General features: G+C 40.4%; 1 protein-coding gene across 1 annotated transcript in view; it reads left to right on the forward strand.

Moving 5' to 3' along the window:
* The window catches only part of CPLANE1 (ciliogenesis and planar polarity effector complex subunit 1), a 182135-nt gene that overhangs the window by 124972 nt on the left and 37217 nt on the right, over window positions 1-19946 (forward strand). The window contains exons 43-45 of the mRNA XM_027774878.1: window positions 1048-1197; window positions 7923-8212; window positions 16843-16930. Coding sequence (XP_027630679.1) covers window positions 1048-1197; window positions 7923-8212; window positions 16843-16930 — 528 coding nt within the window. The remainder of the gene's footprint in view (window positions 1-1047; window positions 1198-7922; window positions 8213-16842; window positions 16931-19946) is intronic.

Below are 19946 nucleotides of genomic sequence, written 5' to 3' on the forward strand. Positions count from 1 at the left end.
AGAGTGGCCATATAGAGTGAAAGGAATGTAACCCTCTTTGATTTTATATATTTCGGCTCAGGTTGGACACACTTACATAAATGTGATTGACATTGAAGCTGATGATCTACAGGAATTACCTGCCCGAGAAAAGCCTTCAATTGATAACATTACTGAACAGCGAAGTCATCATCTGGAAGGTCCATCATCTGCAGAGCTTCATTATATGGCAGCTTCAGTTACTAATTCTATCCCCTCACACAATTTTAGGAGTCAAGGTAATAATTTGTCTTACTTTTTAAATAAATATATTTTGAAATATTCTTTAGTACATAGCATTTTAAAATTTAATTTAATTATATTATTATTATTATTTTGGAGAGGCTTTTGCTATAGGGCGCGTGTGCTTGCAAAAAAAGACAGAGAGAGACAGAGAAAGTGAGAAATCACACCCTGGGGGGATGGCCACACTGTAATCCCTTTTCCTCCATTCTCCTCTCGGGATCTTGGACATTCACACACACGTGCCCGGCATGAGTTTAAGTCACCAGGTCTGGAACTCAAACCACAGTAGACTACATGGGAGTCCAGTGGCATAGCCGTTACACCAGTTGCTGATCCCAATTTTATTTTATTTTTTAAGGGTTTTTGCCGTAGGACATGTGCACTTGCCAGGGAGAGAGACAGTGTTAAACAGTAAGAGGGAAAGTGAGAAATCACCTTCCCCCAACACACACCCTGGGGGAGATGGCCACACTGCCATCTCTTCTCTTTCATTCTCTTCCTGGGATTTGGGCATGCATGCACCTGGCATGATTTTCAAGCCACCAGGTCTGGGACTGGAAATGCAGTCAACCATGTTGGAGTCCAGCACCTTAATCACCATGCCACCTGCTGACTCCAGTGTATAGCATTGCTATTGTTAATCAAGTCTCTTATCTTTTCTTCTACAAACTCACTGTACTTTTTGGTGTTTATATTCACTTTTAGAAACATAAATATAAACTCCTAATTACCTTCTTTAGAAATTCAGACTCACTCTTTGTTTGCCTTTTACATTCTTGATAGACTCTGACAATTCTGCTATGAATTTATTTTCTAAACCAGCAAAAGTGACTGCATCCTGTCTGGAGGGAAAAAGCTGGAGAGCAGGTAGCATGGAATTAAAGGAGCCTAGTATCACTTCACCTGTACCATCAGATATTCAACAGGACAGAGGTAAATGGACAAAACCCTCCCCTCTTCTGTTTCATTTTTGGTTTTGTTTTGAGAGGTCTTTGCTATAGGGCACGTGTGCTCACCAGAAAGACAGAGAGAGACAGAGAGACAGAAAGAGAGAAATCACTCCCTGGCGGGGGGGATGGTCATTCTGCAATCCTTTCTTGTCCATCCTCCTCTCAGGATCTTGGGCATGCACATACACATGCCTGGTGTGAATTTAAGCCCCCAGATCTGGGACTTGAACCACAGTCGACTACGTGGGAGTCCAGTGATGTAACCATTACACCATCTGCTGACCCTGACTCTCCTCTCTTCTGAAATTACTGCTGTGTTATAAACAATTACTGGTGCCAGGACCAGCAGTTGGCGTAATGGCTATGTTGCTGGACTCCCATGTTGTCTACCACGGTTCGAGTCCCGGGCCTGGTGGCTTAAAACTCACACTGGGTGCATGTGCGTGCGTGCCCAAGATCCTAAGAGGAGAATGGAGGAGAAGGGATTGCAGTATGGCCATCCCCCATGGGGGGTGATTTATCACTTTCTGTCTCTCTGTCTCTCTCTGTCTGTCTGGCAAGCACACGCACCCTATAGCAAAAACCTCTCAAAAAAAAAAAAATTACTGGGGCCAGCAGGTGGCCTGGTGGTTAAGGCGCTGGACTCCCACATGGCCAACCACAGTTTGAGTCCTCAGATTTGGCAGCTTTAAATTCACCCTTTGGGGTGTTTGCTCACTTTCCCTCTCATTGCCTCCGTCTGCCTCTCTGGCAAGCACACATGCTACCCTCTGACAAAAACCTTGGAAAAAGAAAATGAAGAAAGAAGTACTAAAACTTGTTCATTCCAAGAAAAGAAGAGAAAGGCTTGTCTTTGCTAAGGAGAGCGGGAACAGGAAGGCAAATGAGGTCGAGCCATAGTTCCAAAACTGAGATTCTTGGATGTCTTGCTTGTAGACTACAAGTCTGTTTATACAAATATCTTTTCTCAATTAAGGACAAAAATAAATATCCTGTGGGAGCTCATGAATGTGTTAAAAAGAATTCTCATATTTAAAATAGTAGGAGGTTCTAGAACAGCCCACAGAAAAATACATTGGCATGTAGCCAAGAGTACTTTCCTTATAAAACATTTAGTTTTATAGTCATAAATGAGGTTATATGATAATAAAGTTCTGCAAGATCTAAAGGGATATTTCTCCACAGCGTAATTATTTCACCTTGTGAATGGTTAGATTCATCCACTATGCATCTGGGCTCCGCTCCTGAATGTCTCCTCTGAGTTCCACAGCTGTTGAGTATGGACCCATCCTTGTGGTTCTGAGATGCCTGAGTATAAAGTCTGCTCTGCCTGGTCATGGTGGAGTGATAATGGGCACTCAGGAGCCAGGAGGAGCCAGGAAGTGATGGGTGGCAAGGAAACGTCACCTTAGGGTATAAGGGCATATGTGTTATACCTGCGTGTACAATCAAGGGCCACCATTTCAGGGCTTGGGGCCTTTGCCCTCTTTCTCTTGTTATGGGACTGTTAGAGCACATGGGCAGTGGAGGGAGGATCTATAAAACCAGCAGTCTTTCAGGCTGGGGAAAGGTATGTAGCGAAAGAGCTTAGCTTTTTGCTTCAAATAAAACAGGTCTTGGTTTCAATCCCAGCTCTGTCACTTAATAGGTTGGAGGTTTTTTCACACTTTGTCTCATCCTCACTTTTATCTCTGTGGGGCTCAGCCTTTTAGGTTATTATGAAGCACATCTAACCAAGTCGCCTGTGGCTCCTGAGGTGCAATGTTAGTTTCCCTTCATTTCATAGCAATCAACTTTTGAAATTTTGGCAAATTGAAAGCAGACCCTGGAGTTGACAGATGGCATGATGGTCAAGACACTGGACTCCCACATGGTCAACTATGGTTTGAGTCCTGGACCTAGAGGCTTACTTTCTCACTTTCCCGCTCTCTCTATTCCTCTCTGGTGAATTAAAATAATAATAATAATAAAATTAAAAAGAAAAAGTATATTCATCGCTCTGTGACCCCTGAGTATCCTAGGCCAGCTTTTCAAATAACCGTAAGCTATGAGTTTATAATTCATCTTTTAGAGGATACTTCTTTGGGGAGACTTTCTGGTAACAATGATATGTCAGTATATCCCTCTACATTTTTAAAAAATTAATTAATTTGTTTATTATTAGTATTATTTTAATTTGTTATAGAGCACATGCGCTCACCAGAGAGAAAGAGAAAATGAGAAAGCAAGCCAGCAGGTCCAGGACTCAGACCACAGTTGAGCATGTGGGCGTCTAGCACCTTTAACCACCATGCTACCTTTGGCTCCCCTCTACTTTTATTAAAGAAGTTAACTTAAAAACGCTAATTTTATTTTATATTTTCGTTCGTCAGAGAGTGTGTGCTGGCCAGAGACAGAGAGAGAGAGAGAGAGGGAGAGGGAGAAATCACCCCCAGTGGGGCGTGGCCATGCCTTAATCCCTTCTCCTTCATTTTTCCAGTCTGTTGGGATTTTGGATACACATATGCATGCAGCATGTTTTTCAAACCATGGGTACCAGGATTGGAACCACGTGGTCAGCCATGTGGAATCTGGTGATATGTCAGTATATCCCTCTACATTTTTAAAAAATTAATTAATTTGTTTATTATTAGTATTATTTTAATTTGTTATAGAGCACATGCGCTCACCAGAGAGAAAGAGAAAATGAGAAAGCAAGCCAGCAGGTCCAGGACTCAGACCACAGTTGAGCATGTGGGCGTCTAGCACCTTTAACCACCATGCTACCTTTGGCTCCCCTCTACTTTTATTAAAGAAGTTAACTTAAAAACGCTAATTTTATTTTATATTTTCGTTCGTCAGAGAGTGTGTGCTGGCCAGAGACAGAGAGAGAGAGAGAGAGGGAGAGGGAGAAATCACCCCCAGTGGGGCGTGGCCATGCCTTAATCCCTTCTCCTTCATTTTTCCAGTCTGTTGGGATTTTGGATACACATATGCATGCAGCATGTTTTTCAAACCATGGGTACCAGGATTGGAACCACGTGGTCAGCCATGTGGAATCTGGCTTCCTTAACCACCAGGCCATGGGACTGGCCTAAAAATGCCAATTTTAAAGGAAAAGTTCTATGTTTTGAAACAAAGTTTGTGGAAAAAAGTGTGATATTTGCATAATATACTTTAAAGACTTGAAATATAGTCAGTCACATATTAAGAGTTGAGTATGATTTGCATAACAGGAAAAGCAGGGAGAAGAAAGGGGCACGGTCCCTAAGATATTTAAAACAAAAATGAAACAATCAATAAATTCCTGTTTTAGTGAGACCTGCTCACTGTTTTGAAAGACAGTTGCTTCTTACTTTAAAAACCATCTCCCATTAGGAACAGCATCTGTTATAACAAGCAGAGTTTTGCTGGGCCTAGAACAGACATTGAAGCGTCAGTAGAACTTAGTGCTTACCCTTCTTGGGTGATTTTCTTTACTTATTAGTAGAAGTGAAGTAGGTTCTCCACAGACAGGGAAGCTAGTTTTATTATATACTGAGGTAATTCTGGATTTTGAGCACGTCTGTTTCTTTTGCTGTACTTTGTACTTGGAAGTTTGTATATACCAAATTCTTTCCTGAGAGTGATTAGAAGAGATGTCTGAGGCTGCTGGGAAACCCAAAAGACAGACTGACAGTAGAGTACTGTGACAGGCAAGCTAAAAATGAACAAGGCCACGGTCGGTAGGGGAAGATGGTGTGACCACCATTGCCAACGTCAGCATCCATCATTGCCTCCTGATGGGAAGTTGTTTTGTTACAACTCAGAGGTTTGGTGGCACCTGCTGAGTCTGAGAGCCTTAGGGTTCAGTATGCTTGGAGATAAATGGAGTGTTTTGCTTCTTTGTTTAAAGAAATAGCAAGAGGTGAAGCTGAAGAGGCAGGCAGAGGAATGGTCATGTGTGTCACTGCCCTACTGAAATGTTTAAGCTTTTAAGGTGAAGGCATTGTATATACATCGAAGGGCTCTCTGCAGAAGAACAGTATCAAATTTACGCTTTCATTTTTGTTACGAGAGAGAGAGAGTACACGCAGGAGGAAGGGGGAAAGAAAGAGGAAGACATAGGTATTTTTTTTTTTTTTGAAGAGGTTTTTGCTATAGGGCGCATGCGCTCGCCAGACAGACAGAGAGAGACAGAGAGATAGAAAGCAGGAAATCACCCCCCAGGGGGGATGGCCACGCCGCAATCCCTTCTCCTCCATTCTCCTCTCGGGATCTTGGGCACGCACGCACACGCGCCCGGCGTGAGTTTAAGCCACCGGGTCCGGGACTCGAACTGCGGTCGACTACGTGGGAGTCCAGCGACATAGCCATTACGCTAACTGCTGGTCCCGACATAGGTATTTTTGACAAGGTTGTGCCATATCACAATCCTCCTGCTTCAGCCTCCCAACCAACCAGAGCCTCAGGTGCTGGCCTCCATGCACAGCCTGAATAGATGGGGCCCAGAACCAAACCAGAGTTCACATGTGGTATTAGCCACTGCACAACAGTGCCCTCTCACTTGTAGCACCGTGGGTGGGCCTCAAATTTGTGTGTGTGTGTGTGTTTTAAGAATTATTTATTCTTATACATTATTGTTATTTTTAAATTTGCTGTAGGGTACACATGCTCACCAGAGAGAGACAAAGAGAAAAAGAAAGAAAGAAAATGAGAGCTCTCAGCAACCTGCCAGATCTGGGACTCGAACTGTGGTTGACCACATGGGAGTCTAGTGCCTTAACCACCACTCAACCTGCTGGTCCCCCAAATTTGTGTTTTAAAAGATATCTTTAGGGCCTGTGTAGAGGATGGACTAAATAGAAGTGAAATAAGTTAAAGCTAGGGATATTCTTTGTGTCTCTCCATTGCGAAACTTCAGCTAAGTGGTGGTACTAGGAATGAACGTATTTAAGGGGTGGAATCATCAATACTTGGTGTCACTTTGGATCTGAAGGAAAGAGCCAGGTGTCTGGCTTGGGACATGGGTAAGTAGTAGTGCTAGTCACTGAGCTGAGGAACAAGAAGGAGGAAACAAATCAAAGGGGCAGGAGTGATGAGTACAGTTTGATGTGCAGTGAGACAACCTACAGGTATATCCAGGACATAAGGGGCTGGAGCTCCAAGAGTGCCCTATAGAAGCTGTCTGTGTATAAATGGCATCACTCAGAGTGGGAAGAGTAAGTAGAGAGGTGAGCCGAGGCTGGCACCACAGAAAATACTGTAAAAACTATAGTCTCTTCTCTCAGTCTGAATGTCCTTTCTCTAACTAAATCTTCTTTTAAGATTGTATTTGGTGTCTCTCACCAAGATTGTCTGAATCCTCCCATGAGATTGTTTAGATACTGTCTTACTCAAGAATCTCTTTCATATTGTCATGACAACACTTACCCATAGAGTAAAAGGAGTAGGGAGAAGGGAATGCTAAGGAGAATGAGTAATACAGGAAGGAGGAGATCCAAAAACCAGAAAACTAGTGCATTTAAAAAAAGAAGGTATCAGTCCAACCAGTGGTGTGGTGGTTAAAGTGGCTGGATCCCATAGGGCTGACTGTGAAGTTCTCATTCCAGACTCAGGAGTTTGAAAAACATGCCAGGTGCATGTGCACACATGTCCAGAATCTTGAGAGAATAGAGAAGAGACTGTGGCATGGCTATTGACCCTGGGGAGTGCTTTTTCATTTTCCCTGGCACCCCATCTCTCTTTGGCAAATACTCTATACTAGAATTAAAAAAAAAGTGTCTTAAATTTGGGACAAGAATCAACAGAATTTAAGAGTAGGGAGAGTCATTGGCTTTCCTATTGCTCTTGGGAGGTTTGATTTTTGCCTGAAATCTCACATAAATTCAATTATAGTCAAGACTGGACCTAGCTTATATATTTATATATATATAATATATATATATAAATGAAGGAGAGAAATGGGTATTTTTGGCAGGATCTCAATGTGTTGCTATTCTTATGTCCAAGTCTTCCAGTTAGTTATATAACCACAAACATGCGCTACCACACCCAGCCTGTTTAGTTTGGACCAGGAACTGAACCTGGTCCTCCCATGTGGCTCCAGCCTTATATGGTAGCACCTTCCCACCTGTGCCACTGTCGCTGGGTGGTTACTAGCTTTTATTAAGTGATGTTGGTTTTCAGGGTTAGTTTCAAACGTATCATAAAAATATTAAAGTTGATTTTTGATGAAGAATACATTTGGAGCAGAGGATATAAGTAACCTTGTTTGTGGAGCTTGTTGGTAGTAATGCTGTTATGTGTTCTTATTTCACAACAAAGGCAAATTGCAAAAGTCAAGAAGCTAAAATGGAATTTATAAGTATATTAAATTAAAACTCACTTGGCTGGCCTCATAGTTTAATGGTTAATCTCTATGCAGAGGAAGCTGAATCCCATGTGGTAAGCAGGGTTTGAGTCTCAGTTTGTTGACTGTAAAAACACATTGGGCATACATACACATGCCCAGGATCCTGATGGGATGGAGAATTGGAGGAAAAAGGACTGCAGCGTGACCAGACCCAGCCTAGGTGTCTCTTTCTGTCTTACCTGTGCCCTGATGAGTGGATGCATTTTCAAAAAGACAAACTGATTTGGAAAGTAATGTTATGTTGGCATAAAATCAGATCATTGAAAGAAATGAGATTATCAGTATGCATCTTTTCCATAGTAATCAATTCCAATTTTACTTTTGTTAATATTTAGATCTGCCAAAACAAGAATTCCAATTCATAGAAAAGAGTACCAAGTCAGACTCTGCAGAAGATGGTCTCTTGTGGCAACTGCTACAGGATGTCCCTGCTTCTTGTCCAGCTCTAAGCCCTGCACCAAGCCCTGCAGCTCGCCTTGCACCAAGCCCTGCAGCTCGCCGACTAGAGCATCTCACCTCCAAGCTTCAGAAAATTGATGAACAGCTCTTAGCAATACAGAACATTGCTGAAAACGTAGAGCAGGATTTCTCCGGACCTGAAATGTTAGATCTCTGTTATGATAAGGTAGACTGTCTTTAGTTTTTATTCTGTTCATATATTTGTAGTATGACATCATTTAGACACTTCATTCTTCAAAATAGTGGGGGATTTGGTTTCTTTAAGCTAGAGTTTCTCAACTTCAGCACAATTGACATTTGTTCCACATAATTGTTGGGGAGTGGGTTCGGTACGTGGCAGGACATTCTGCAGCATGCCTGGGCTTACCCATTAACTACCAGTAGCATCTTCTCAGTTGTAATAATAAAAAGTGTCCTCAGATCTTCCTCTGTAGGCCAAAAACCATCCCTAGTTAAGAACCACTGCTTGAAGCTTTTAAAGAGCGAGTCCATGCTTCCTACCGGGAAAAAAATACATGTAAATTACAAAATGAGAATATGATTTTAAAGACTTTCTACTTGTAATTAAGTATCATTTTCTTCTGAAAGGTTTTTTATAACTTTACAAATATTATTTTACTTATATTTGGAATTATTCTCAGTTTCTGTTAAATACTTCTATGTATCTATATACTTCTATTATACTTTCTAGTAACAGTAGTAATCAGTTCATTAGAAGATGTCTGTGTCTTCAAAGAATATTTATAAGCAGGACCAGCAGTTGGCATAATGGCTATGTCACTGGACCTCCACGTAGTCCACTGCAGTTCGAGTCCTGGACCCGGTGACTTAAACTCATGCCAGGCTTGTATGTGTGCGTGCTCAAGATCCCGAGAGGAGAATGGAGGAGAAGGGGTTGTGGTGTGGCCATCCCCCCTGGGGGGTGATTTCTTGCTTTCTGTCTCTTTGTCTGTCTCTCTGGCAAGTGCATGCGCCCTGTAGCAAAAACCTCTCAAAAAAATTTATAAGGTAAATTCATGTTTATATATAATAATAGTCAAATCAAAGAGTAAGGCAGTCTGAGGGCCTGCAGGTGGCATAGTAATTTAGGCATTGGACACTCCCACATGACCGACCACATTTCAGGTCCTGGACCTAGTGACTTACTTTCTCAGTTTCCTTCTCTGTCTGTCTCTGCTCAGATTAAATAAATGAATGAATAAATAAATTTAAACAAATAATTCTTTTTTTAAAAAAATACACTCTCCCTGCTAAAAAAAATAAATAAAAAAACAGTAAGAAAGTCTCAAAAATTGTTTTGCACAAACATCTTGTGCAAACATCTTTGCGTGAACATCTAGTTCTTGCTCTTTTTTCTTTTTCTTTTTTTTCTTTTCCTTTTTCTTTCTCTTTCTCTTTCTCTTTCTCTTTTTCTTTTTCTTTTTCTTTTTTCTTTTCCTGTAAGGTGCATTCATGTGCCACAGAGAGGCGGAAAGGGAAAATGATAATTCACCTTCCACGGGTTGTGGCCACAGTGTAGTCCCTAATCTTCCATTATCCTCTCAAGATTTTTGGCATACATGAACATATACTTGGCATGTTTTTCAAGCTGCCGACTCAAACCATGGAGTTGGCTGTGTGGAATCCAGCACTTTAACCCCCATGCCACCTGCTGGCCCCTATTCTTCTTCTTCTTCTTCTTCTTCTTTTTTTTTAAGAATTATTTATTTTATTTGTTATTATAATTTTTTAATTTGACCAGAGAAAGATAGAGAAAGAGAAAAAAATGGAAAGTGAAAGAGCAAGCTGCCAGGTCCAGGACTCGAACCATGGTCAGCCATGTGGAAGTCCAGCACCTTATCCACCATGCCACCTACTAACTCTCATCTTGTTCTTTTTTAAGGAAGAAAAACTTATATAAGGACTAAAGAACAAATAGTAAAAATCTGTTAAACAGGTTAAAGTCTAATGTTGGGAAATGCAAATTAGTTTGCAAGATAAGAACCCCGTCACTGATATACCTAATGTTGCTAGCATGTTGATACTTAAGAAAATGTATTTATTATTCTTACAGTGTTTCTTTAATACAAGCATTTAATACATATTTAAAAGTTATAATTAAGCATATGTGAAACTACATTGAAGAAATATGAGGTAGGACTACTGTTAATGATACTATGGTGTTTAGTTGTTTTACTTTGAGCCCAGACTTAGCTCTATCATATACAGATGAATATTGAGCATCAGTTAGTCCTTAGAATACCTTACTACAAAGAACTACTTTTAAAATTTACTTCTGACTTAATTCAATAACCATATCTAAAATAGCTCACTGATACCTGAGTGTAGTCTTGATCTTGGCTTCCACAGTTGCAGAAGTCCAAGAACCTTTCATTTCTTTAGCAAGCATTCATTGAGCATCTCCTATGGGTTAGGTTCTATGCTGAGCTCTGGGGATAGAATGATAAATAAGGCATAGTACCACACAAAAGAAGCTCAGAATCCAGTGAAAGAAGATAGATGTATATACAAATGGATAGTTATATACTGGGTGCAGTGAAGACAGGTAGGCACTCTTGGCCAGTCGTGAGTGGACATGGTAAGTGAAACTGTGGCATCTGAGAAGGCTTTGCAGAAGTGACTCCAGAGCTGTTATGAATTAGCATTCATCATTTATCTGAGGAAGGGCTGAAGAAACATTGTGAGTTAAAGCAGAAAGGTCCTGGACCTTTACTTGGAGGTAGAGGTTGGTTGAACTGGGCTTTAAGACATCAGGCAGGGGCCAGCCAGTGGTGTGGTGGTTAAGGCAGCTGGATCCCACATAGCCAACTGCACACTTTGAGTCCCAGGTCCAGGAGCTTGAAAAAACATGTTAAGTGTGTGTGTGAGCATGCATTTATGCCCGAAATCCCGAGGGTGAAATGGAGGAGAAGAGATTGTGGCATGCCCATACCCATGGGGAGTGCTTTTTCACATTCCTTCTCTTTCATTGTCTGGTGAGTGCATGTGTCCTCTGGCAAATTAAAAAAAAAAATCTGGCAGAAGTGAGTAGGGGCAGGTAAGGAAGAATGGAAAGCACTGCGTTGGGATTTTATCCTGTAAGTAGGCAGAATGATTCCTATGGAGAATAACTGAAGAATGTAAAGCAATGAAGCAGTATTATTAGACATGCTAGCAGTAGTGTGGAAGGTAGATGGGAAAGGATAAGACTGGAAACAGGGAGATCAGTGGGGTTACAGTGATCCAAAACCTAGCTGCTCATTAGATCATCTTGGGAAAATGTTACAAATGCAAACTCCTGTGTCCCAAATCTCTGAGATGCTGATTTTAAGTAGGTCAGGAATCTGTATTATTAACAAGCTTCATGAATGATTCTTATATTGCTAGCTCTGTACAAGGTCCAGTGATGGGGTTCACTTCATACCCAGGCAAGAAATAAAATGTACCTTAACCATGGCAGGAGGAAGAGAAGGAAGAATGCAGCAGGATTTAGAGACAGAGGTTGATAAGCTGTGGGAAGGTGAAGGAGACAGATGATAGAGATTTACAGTGCTGTCCAGATTCCAGTGTAGGTGAATGGTAGATTCATTTTCCAAACTAAAGAAGAGGAGAGGAAATGTATGTGAGGGTGGGGACGGCAGTGATTTATATCAGAGACGTGAAATTGGAGGTGCTGTGAGATTAGTAGGCAGTCGGTTACACGTTTCTTGAGCTGAGGTGATAGGTCTGAGCGGAAGGTACAAATTTCGGAGTCATCAGTTAGGATGTTCAAAGCATAATAGCAGAGACACTTGTCCTAGAGAGAGCAAGCACATAGAGTGAAACAAAAAGAGAGTAAACGAGAGAATCCTGTGGGTGTAGTACCTTTAAGGATGAGTATTAAAACAAGCTTGAGAACAAACAGGCGGAGGTAGAGAGAATGCTAGTTAAAGAGAAATTCAAGAAGGAGTTTCCATATCTGAGTCCATGAGGTGGCTATACAACTGTGCATGTTGAGATAACCCAGGATGCTTTTTTGGAGAGGTTTATTTATTTATTTATTTATTTATTTGTTTATTTGTTTGTTTTTGTTTTTTTTGCTATAGGGCACATGCGCTCGCCAAACAGGCAGAGAGAGACAGAGAGACAGAAAGTGAGAAATCACCCCCGGGGGGATGGCCACGCCACAATCCTTTCTCCTCCATTCTCCTCTTGAGATCTTGGGCACGCACGCACACGCACCCGGCGTGAGTTTTAAGCCGCTGGGTCTGGGATGCAAACCACGGTTGACTACATGGGAGTCCAGCAACATAGCCATTACGCTAACTGCTGGTTCCAATGCTTTTTCAAAATATACATTACTGAGTCTGGGGGAGGTGAAGGTAGCTTGGCATCTTGAAGAAATTCCCCCAATTCTGATAGAGCTCCCCTCTCAGCCATTGCCTTTTAAGACTGGAAGTCAGGGAGTGTTTCATTAACTACAAATGGCAGGCAGATGGTAAATGTTTGCTGGGTACTTCTACCCTTTTGCTTTTGGATCCTGGCAGTATTAAAATCACACTTATATACTAAAGATTGACCGCTAGAACAGTTATCTTTTTTTATTAAAATTTATTTATTTATATTCATTCACTATACATCATTACAATATAAAAAATGAGATTTCCCATCCAGAATACAATGTATATTGGCTCAATCAAGCACAGCAGCATACGTGTTATCATCAACAAATAATTTTCCATTTCTTGTTTCGTGTATATTTTCCTTTTTTTTCCCCATCCTTGATTCCCTATCTCTCACCCTCTGCCGTGACCCACCCTCCTCCCACACTGTCTCTGGTATCCCATGATTGCTTTCTATGCCCCCCCCATTTTATTGATTCACTAATGAACTTAATCTAAATATTTCCAATAGCAAGCACAGCTGATACATACATATCCATCAACCCAAGTCTGATTTTAGGCGTAAACATCAGTGAGTAGAATGAACATACTATAAAGTAGCACCTAGATGGGCTATATAGCTTACTGCAGTCATCAAATATGCATGGTTTTTTATTTATTTATTTTTTCTTTGGAGAGGTTTTTGCTATAGGGCATGTGTGCTCGCCAGAAAGACAAAGAGAGACAGAGAGACAGAAAGCGAGAAATCGCCCCCAGGGGGGATGACCATGCCACAACTCTTCTCCTTCATTCTCCTTTTGGGATCTTGGGCTCGCACACACACGAACCCGGCGTGAGTTTAAGCCACCGGGTCCAGGACTTGAACTGTATGTCTACTGTTGTCTTCCATTCCTTTTCCCCCATTTTATTGATTACAAAATTTCTTAAATAATCTACTTTCAATTGCAAGTTCAGCTGATAATTTCAAGAAAAGCAGTTTTGAATTGGTAAGGAAATTTGCTTAAAACTTAAAGCCTGGAAACAGGTTAGTATTCTGTTCATATAGTAGGTACATGAACCTATTGACAGCTCAAGACAGGACAAAAACTCTTAAAATTGGATAACAAAACCTAGAAGAAAAGCAGCAATATTTTAGTCAAAAGTCACAGAATGCTATTTCACCAATTCAGTCTCATGTGCTTAATCTTTCTTGTGCTGTGGTTCGATCTTCCTGATTGAATTCTGGGATATAATATTCAACTCCAGACTTGTCCCTATGATTAAGTTGGCCATTTTCTTAGTTTTTGAACTCTTATTTTTGTGTGTCAGCATTTAATTTTCCTGACACAGCACTCTTTTGAGAACTTCTTGGAGATCTGGTCTGATGCTGGTAAATTCTTTCAGGTTTTGTTCATCTGAGGATGTTCTTGTCTTTTCTTCCCATATGAAGGATAATCTTAACGGGTACAGTATTCTTGGTCGAAATTGCTTTTCCCTTAACTTTTTGAATGTATTTTCCTATTCTTTCCTTGCTTGGATGGTTTCCCATGAGAGGTCTGCTGTTAGTCTGGTGGGATATCCTTTGTAGATAACTTGCCATTTCTCTCTTGCCAATCTTAGTATCTTGTCTTTTTCTGTGGTTTTGGTCAGTTTGGCTATAATGTGTCTTAGAGAAAATCTTCTTGGGTTGATTCTATTTAGGGTCCTTTGTAATTCTTGGGACTGGATCTTTGAGTGCCTCTCTAGGTTTGGAAAGTTTTCTTACAGGATTTCATGGAATAGATTATCAATGCCCTTATGGGTCTCTTCACCTTCTGGGTTGCCAATTATCCACGTGTTTGGATGTTTGATGGTATCTAATACTTCTCGTATATTATTCTCAAGTTTTCGGGCCATTTTCTCAGTCTTCGTGGTGGATTTTTCTAGGCCAGCAATTTTCTCTTCTACATCTGAGAGTCTATTTTCTGTATGATCTCGTCTGCTTTTAATACTTTCAAGGGAGATTTTGACTTCCTGTATTATAGCCTTCATCTCGAACAGTTCCACTTGATTCTTTTGTAAAGTGTGTAATTCCTCTTTCAGATCTTGCAAGAATTTCCTCACCTCTTGGAACTTGTCAGCTCTTTTCTCCTTTCTCTCCTGCAGTTTATTGTCTCTCTTCTCTTCCATTTCTGTTAGCTTCACCATTATGAGTGTTCTAAATTCTTTATCAGACATTTCCATGATTTCCATTGAACTGTCTGTGGATGAAGAGGAGTTATTCTTTTCCCTTGAAGGAGAGGTATTTTCTTGCTTTCCTATATTTCTTGTGGCTCTGTGGTGATTTCTAGTCATCTGAATGATGGTGTGTTTCTTCCCACACTTGAAGTTCAATCTGAGCATCCAGGAACGTGCAGAAAATGAAACAGAGAGAGAGAAATAACAGCAATAAAAACAACCAAGAAACAGAAAAAGAGAAGGAAAAAAACTAAAAAAAAAAAAAAAAAAGCAAAAATTAGAAAACCACATGGCATGCAGGCGCGCCGTGCAAAATCACTAATTCTCAGGAGCTATGAAGGTGTCTTCTGAAGTCCTGCTCCCTTGCCTCTCCTGGGTTGGGAGGGGGAGAGGGTATTATTAACGATAAAGTGAAGGGAGGGGCTGAAAGCCAAGAAAATGCTTTACCTTAAAAAATTTTAGAAAGGAAAAATTACAAAAAAATGAGAAGACAGAGACAGAGGTAGAGAGACAGAGACTGAGACAGAGAGAGACAGGAGGCTCGAAAGGCTTCCTACCACTCGAGTTTGTGGGATGGAGGCTGAATTATCAGTGGAAAATCTTCATTTTGCTTATCCCCCTGAAATCACTAGTTCTCAGGAGCCATGAAGGTGTCTTCTCTAGAACAGTTATTAATACTTGTATCACAAGCTTGGGAGACAGTTTCAAAAGAAGAATTCCAGAAACATTTGTTCAAAGTCAGTAACTATTTAGTCTTCCAAGAAGCTATCACAGAGTCAATAAAACTAATATTTAAGTGATAGATTTGGTGATTTTAAAAAAAATTCTCGCACCCTATTATAGTGTGTACATACATGCCAACATTTAGGAAAAGAGCTTGTAGGCCTGGAAGAGGCAGAGGATTACTGTAGGCAAGCACTGACAAGGAGTCTTGAAGACCTAGGTTGAAAGCCATATTTTGGGATTAAATAAGTCACTGCTTCTTTCTGGGCCTTGTATTCTCATCCTTCAAATGAAAGATTTTATGTACATTGTAGTTAAGTTTCCTCCCATTCTTGTCTTTTTTCCCCTTAAGAGAGATTTTTGCCATAGAGTGAGTGCTCTTTCCAGGGAGAGAGAGAGAGAGAGAGAGAGAGAGAAAGAGAAAGAGAAAGAAAGAAATAACACCCAAGGGGGGATGGCCATGCAGCAATCCTTTCTCCATTCTCCTCTCAGGGTCTTGGGCATGCATGCACACATGCACGGCATGAATTTTAAGTCACTGGGTCCAGAACTTGAATCACAGTCAACTCCATGGAAGTCCAGTGATGCAACCATTATGCCATCTACTGGTCCCCAAGTATCCTCCCATTCTAAAACTATATGATACCACTTTCCTGAGCCTCTTAAAAGGTTAAATCAATATAGCTACACATAAGTAAAAATTTTCCTTTTTTTTAAGTTGTGTTTTTCTGTTGTTTTCCTTCTTTCTCTCTCTCTTTCTCTCTCTCTCTTTCTCTCTCTCTCTCTCTTTCTCTCTCTCTCTTTCTTTCTTTCTTTCTTTCTTTCTTTCTTTCTTTCTTTCTTTCTTTCTTTCTTTCTTTCTTTGCTATAGGGCATATATACTTGCTAGAGAGAGACAAAAAGAGAGGGAACGTGCAAAATCACCCCCTAGGGTGGATGGCCACACCGCAATTCCTTCTCCTCCTCTCAGAACTTTGGGCAAATGTACACATGCACCTAGTATGTTTTTATTCTTTTTTTTTTTGAGAGAGGGATTTTTGCTCCAAGGCGCATGCACTTGCTGGTGAGATAGAGAGGCAGAAAGACAGAAAGTGAAAAATCACCCCCCTGGGGTGGGGTGGATGGCCACATCACAATCCCTTCTTCTCCATTCTCCTCTTGGTATTTTGGATACATACGCACATGTGCCTGGTGTGAGTTTTAAGCTGCCAGGTCTGGACTCAAACCATCGTTGACTACATGGAAGTTGAGTGACATAACCCTCTGCTGGTCCCATGCCTGTTGTATTTTTTAAGTTGCCAATCCTGGACTCCATGCCACCTGCTGGCCCCAAATTTCCTCTTTATTGATCCCTACCATTTAGCTCATATTGAATTTAATCCCTTTTCTTTCACTTGTTGCATTAATACAGATGTTCGAAACTTACATGAAATTGCTTAATGATATTTTAAAATTCTCAAAGTATAAAATTTGTAACTTGTTTTATTGTGTGTGTGTGTGTGTTTTTTTCCTATAGATTGGACAAGCAGATCACAGTGAATTTTCTTCTGGCCCCGAATTTGATAAAACATTAGCTTCAAAAACGATTAGCATTTCTGAAGAAGGTTTGTGGAGTTTGGGAGGGTGGAACTAAAGCCTTGTTTTGGTTGACCTAGCAGAAACGGTGCTACTTTTTGGAGTGCCAGAGTTAGGGATAGTTTTCATGTGAGCACAACTCAGCAGCCACCTGATTTTTAGGTTGGGATTATTTTTGTAATAATGTGATTGACTCTCACCCCAGGGCCATTATTTTATGAAAAGCCAATAATCTCCTCTGGCTTTTAGACCAGAATGGAGCAATGTAGCCTGAATCTTAAGTGCTGTGAACTCGAAGCCACTGGCCACACAGTGCTAAGGATCACATGGAACTCTGCTGAGGTTGCTGTTTGTCTGTGGTAGTAAATTGAGCTGGAATTGGAGGTTCTTGTTAAACAACCAGGCAATGGCGAGGAATGGTGATGTTTTCCCTTCATCTTTTCTGATGTTTTCTAATTTCTTTTTTAACCCTATTATTTAGTCTCTCTTGCCCTTTTTTTTTTTTAAGTCAGTGCTGATTTGAAATTTTGTCCATATTTACATCTTTCTAAAATTTGTAATTTAAATAAGAAAAACATGGAAGCAGGAAATGTGTAAAACCAACACATAAGTTTCATTAAATAACCCTAGGTTTTCTATTCCTTGCTGTTGTTGCCCACAGTAGTTTTTGGCGTCCTCTTCTTTAAGGATTCAATTTCCTTTTTCCCCTCTTTTATAGTTGTTTTCATCCAGAGTCTCTGAGTGGTAAATTCTCTTAGTCTTTGAAAATAGCTTCAATTTTTCCATAATTCTTGAATTATCAGTTTGTTGCTGATACAGAATTCTAAGATTTTTCATTATTTTCCATCAGTACCTTAAAATCATAATGCTGTTATTTACTGACATCACTAATACTTAATAATCAATCTAATTGCTATTCTTTTATTTTGGCTTACTTAAAAATTCTTTTTACTATTTATTCATTTTGCTTTTTTTTTTTGAGAGATTTTCGCTATAAGGACCGTGCACTCGCCAGACAGAAAGAGAGACATAGAGACAGAAAGTGAGAAATCACCCCCCGGGGGGATGGTCACGCCACAATCCCTTCTCCTCCATTCTCCTCTTGGGATCTTGGGCATGCATGCACATGCACCCACTGTGAGATTTAAGCCACCGGATCCGAGACACGAACCACGGTTGACTACGTGGGAATCCAGCGACATAGCCATTATGCTAACTGCTGGTTCCCTCATTTTGCTTTTTTGATATAGTGTGTCTAGGCGTATTATTTTTTTAATTTATTTCTATCAGAGTAGAATTGAGTCTTCAATTTGAGGATTTAACATTGATAATTTTGATCCATTATGTTTAAGAGAATTGCTTCTTTCCCATTCTTTGTTTTCTGTATTCTAAAGCACCTATTTACAGTAGGTTGGACCTTCTTTTGTTCCCTATCCTTTTAATCACTCCTTCTTAATTTCTTTTTTTTTTTGGAGAGATTTTCACTGTAGGGCGCGTGCGCTCGCCAGACAGACAGAGAGAGACATAGAGACAGAAAGCGAGAAATCACCCCCCAGGGGGGATGGTCACGCCGCAATCCCTTCTCCTCCATTCTCCTCTCGGGATCTTGGGCACGCAAGCACACGCGCCCGGCGTGAGTTTTTAAGCCACCGGGTCCGGGACACGAACTGCGGTCGACTACGTGGGAGTCCAGCGACATAGCCATTACGCTAACTGCTGGTTCCCTCTTTTTTTTTTTTAAAGAAGGATTTTTGCTATATGGCCTGTGTACTTGCCAGAGACAGAAAGGACCAAGAGATAGAAAGCGAGAAATCACCCTCCAGGGGGTTGGCCATACCACAGTTTCTTCTCCATTGTCCTCTCAAGATTTTAGGCACATATGCACATGCGCCTGGTGTGAGTTTTAAGCCACCAGGTTCAGGACTTGAAATGTGGTCAACTATGTGTTGATCAATCATCATAACCATACACCATCTGCTGGTCCCAACTCCTTCATAATTTCTACCTCTTTTTCTCTCAGTGGTATACTTAGGGTGATTGCCTCAGATCTGTCTTCTAGTTTACTAATTTCTCTTTTCTGCTCTGTTTTCTTTTTTGTTCCCACCTATTCATTATGATTTTAGTTTCAATGACTACCTTTTTAATACCTCATTCTATTTATTTATTTTTCAACTCTATCTGTTCTTTAGATATTCTGCCCTCTTCTTTTATTGTGGCTTCTATCCTTTATCATTATAGTCATATTTTAATGACTAACCTAGATTTTGTTTTATTTCATCTATATATATTCTTAATAGCTAAATTTGCCTACTGACTCTCTTTTATGTTTGTTTGTTCCTTCATGTCATTTGTGATTGTTTAAGTTTTCATTTTATTTATTTCTTCCATGAGAGAAAGAGAAGTTCCTCTAACAGTGCCCGTATAACACGATCCACCCTCAATCTAGCCAGCTTAGATCCGGGTTATGCACATACACCCGGTGTGTCCACAGTTGCCGTGGGACTTGGACTGAGGACCTTCCTTTGTGGGACCAGTTGTGCTACCACTACTCCACCTCCTGACATCTGTAATTATTTTCACTAAAGTTTGCTTATTTCTTTCATGGATAAGGGAGACACAGACAGGCACTCCCAAAACTATTACACCACCATTCTGTCCTCAGCCAGCCAGATTCTGAGTTATATGCACTCATTGCTGACATGCACACAGAGACTTTAGGATGTGAACCAAAACTTTCCCATACAGTGTCATTAGCATCGCAGAATGTTGTGTTACTGTTGTAACATGAGACTAACCTCTAATTTTTATTTTATGGCGGGCTTATCTTTAGGGGGTTTTGTCATGATAATATGTTTATATTTATTGTAATTTTGCATTTGCTTTTTTTAAAATTTGTGACTTTTTTGGTTATTTAAGTTTATTTTTAAATTTTAAAAATATTTTTTTATTTCAATTTCTTTTATACATTCAATCACGTATGTCACTTAGCTGGCAAAGTGAATATTTCAACATGTATACATTTCTCACCAATCCAGTTGAGAATAC

Source organism: Tupaia chinensis, unplaced genomic scaffold, assembly GCF_000334495.1.
Source record: "Tupaia chinensis unplaced genomic scaffold, TupChi_1.0 Scaffold000489_1, whole genome shotgun sequence".
NCBI lineage: Eukaryota > Metazoa > Chordata > Mammalia > Scandentia > Tupaiidae > Tupaia > Tupaia belangeri.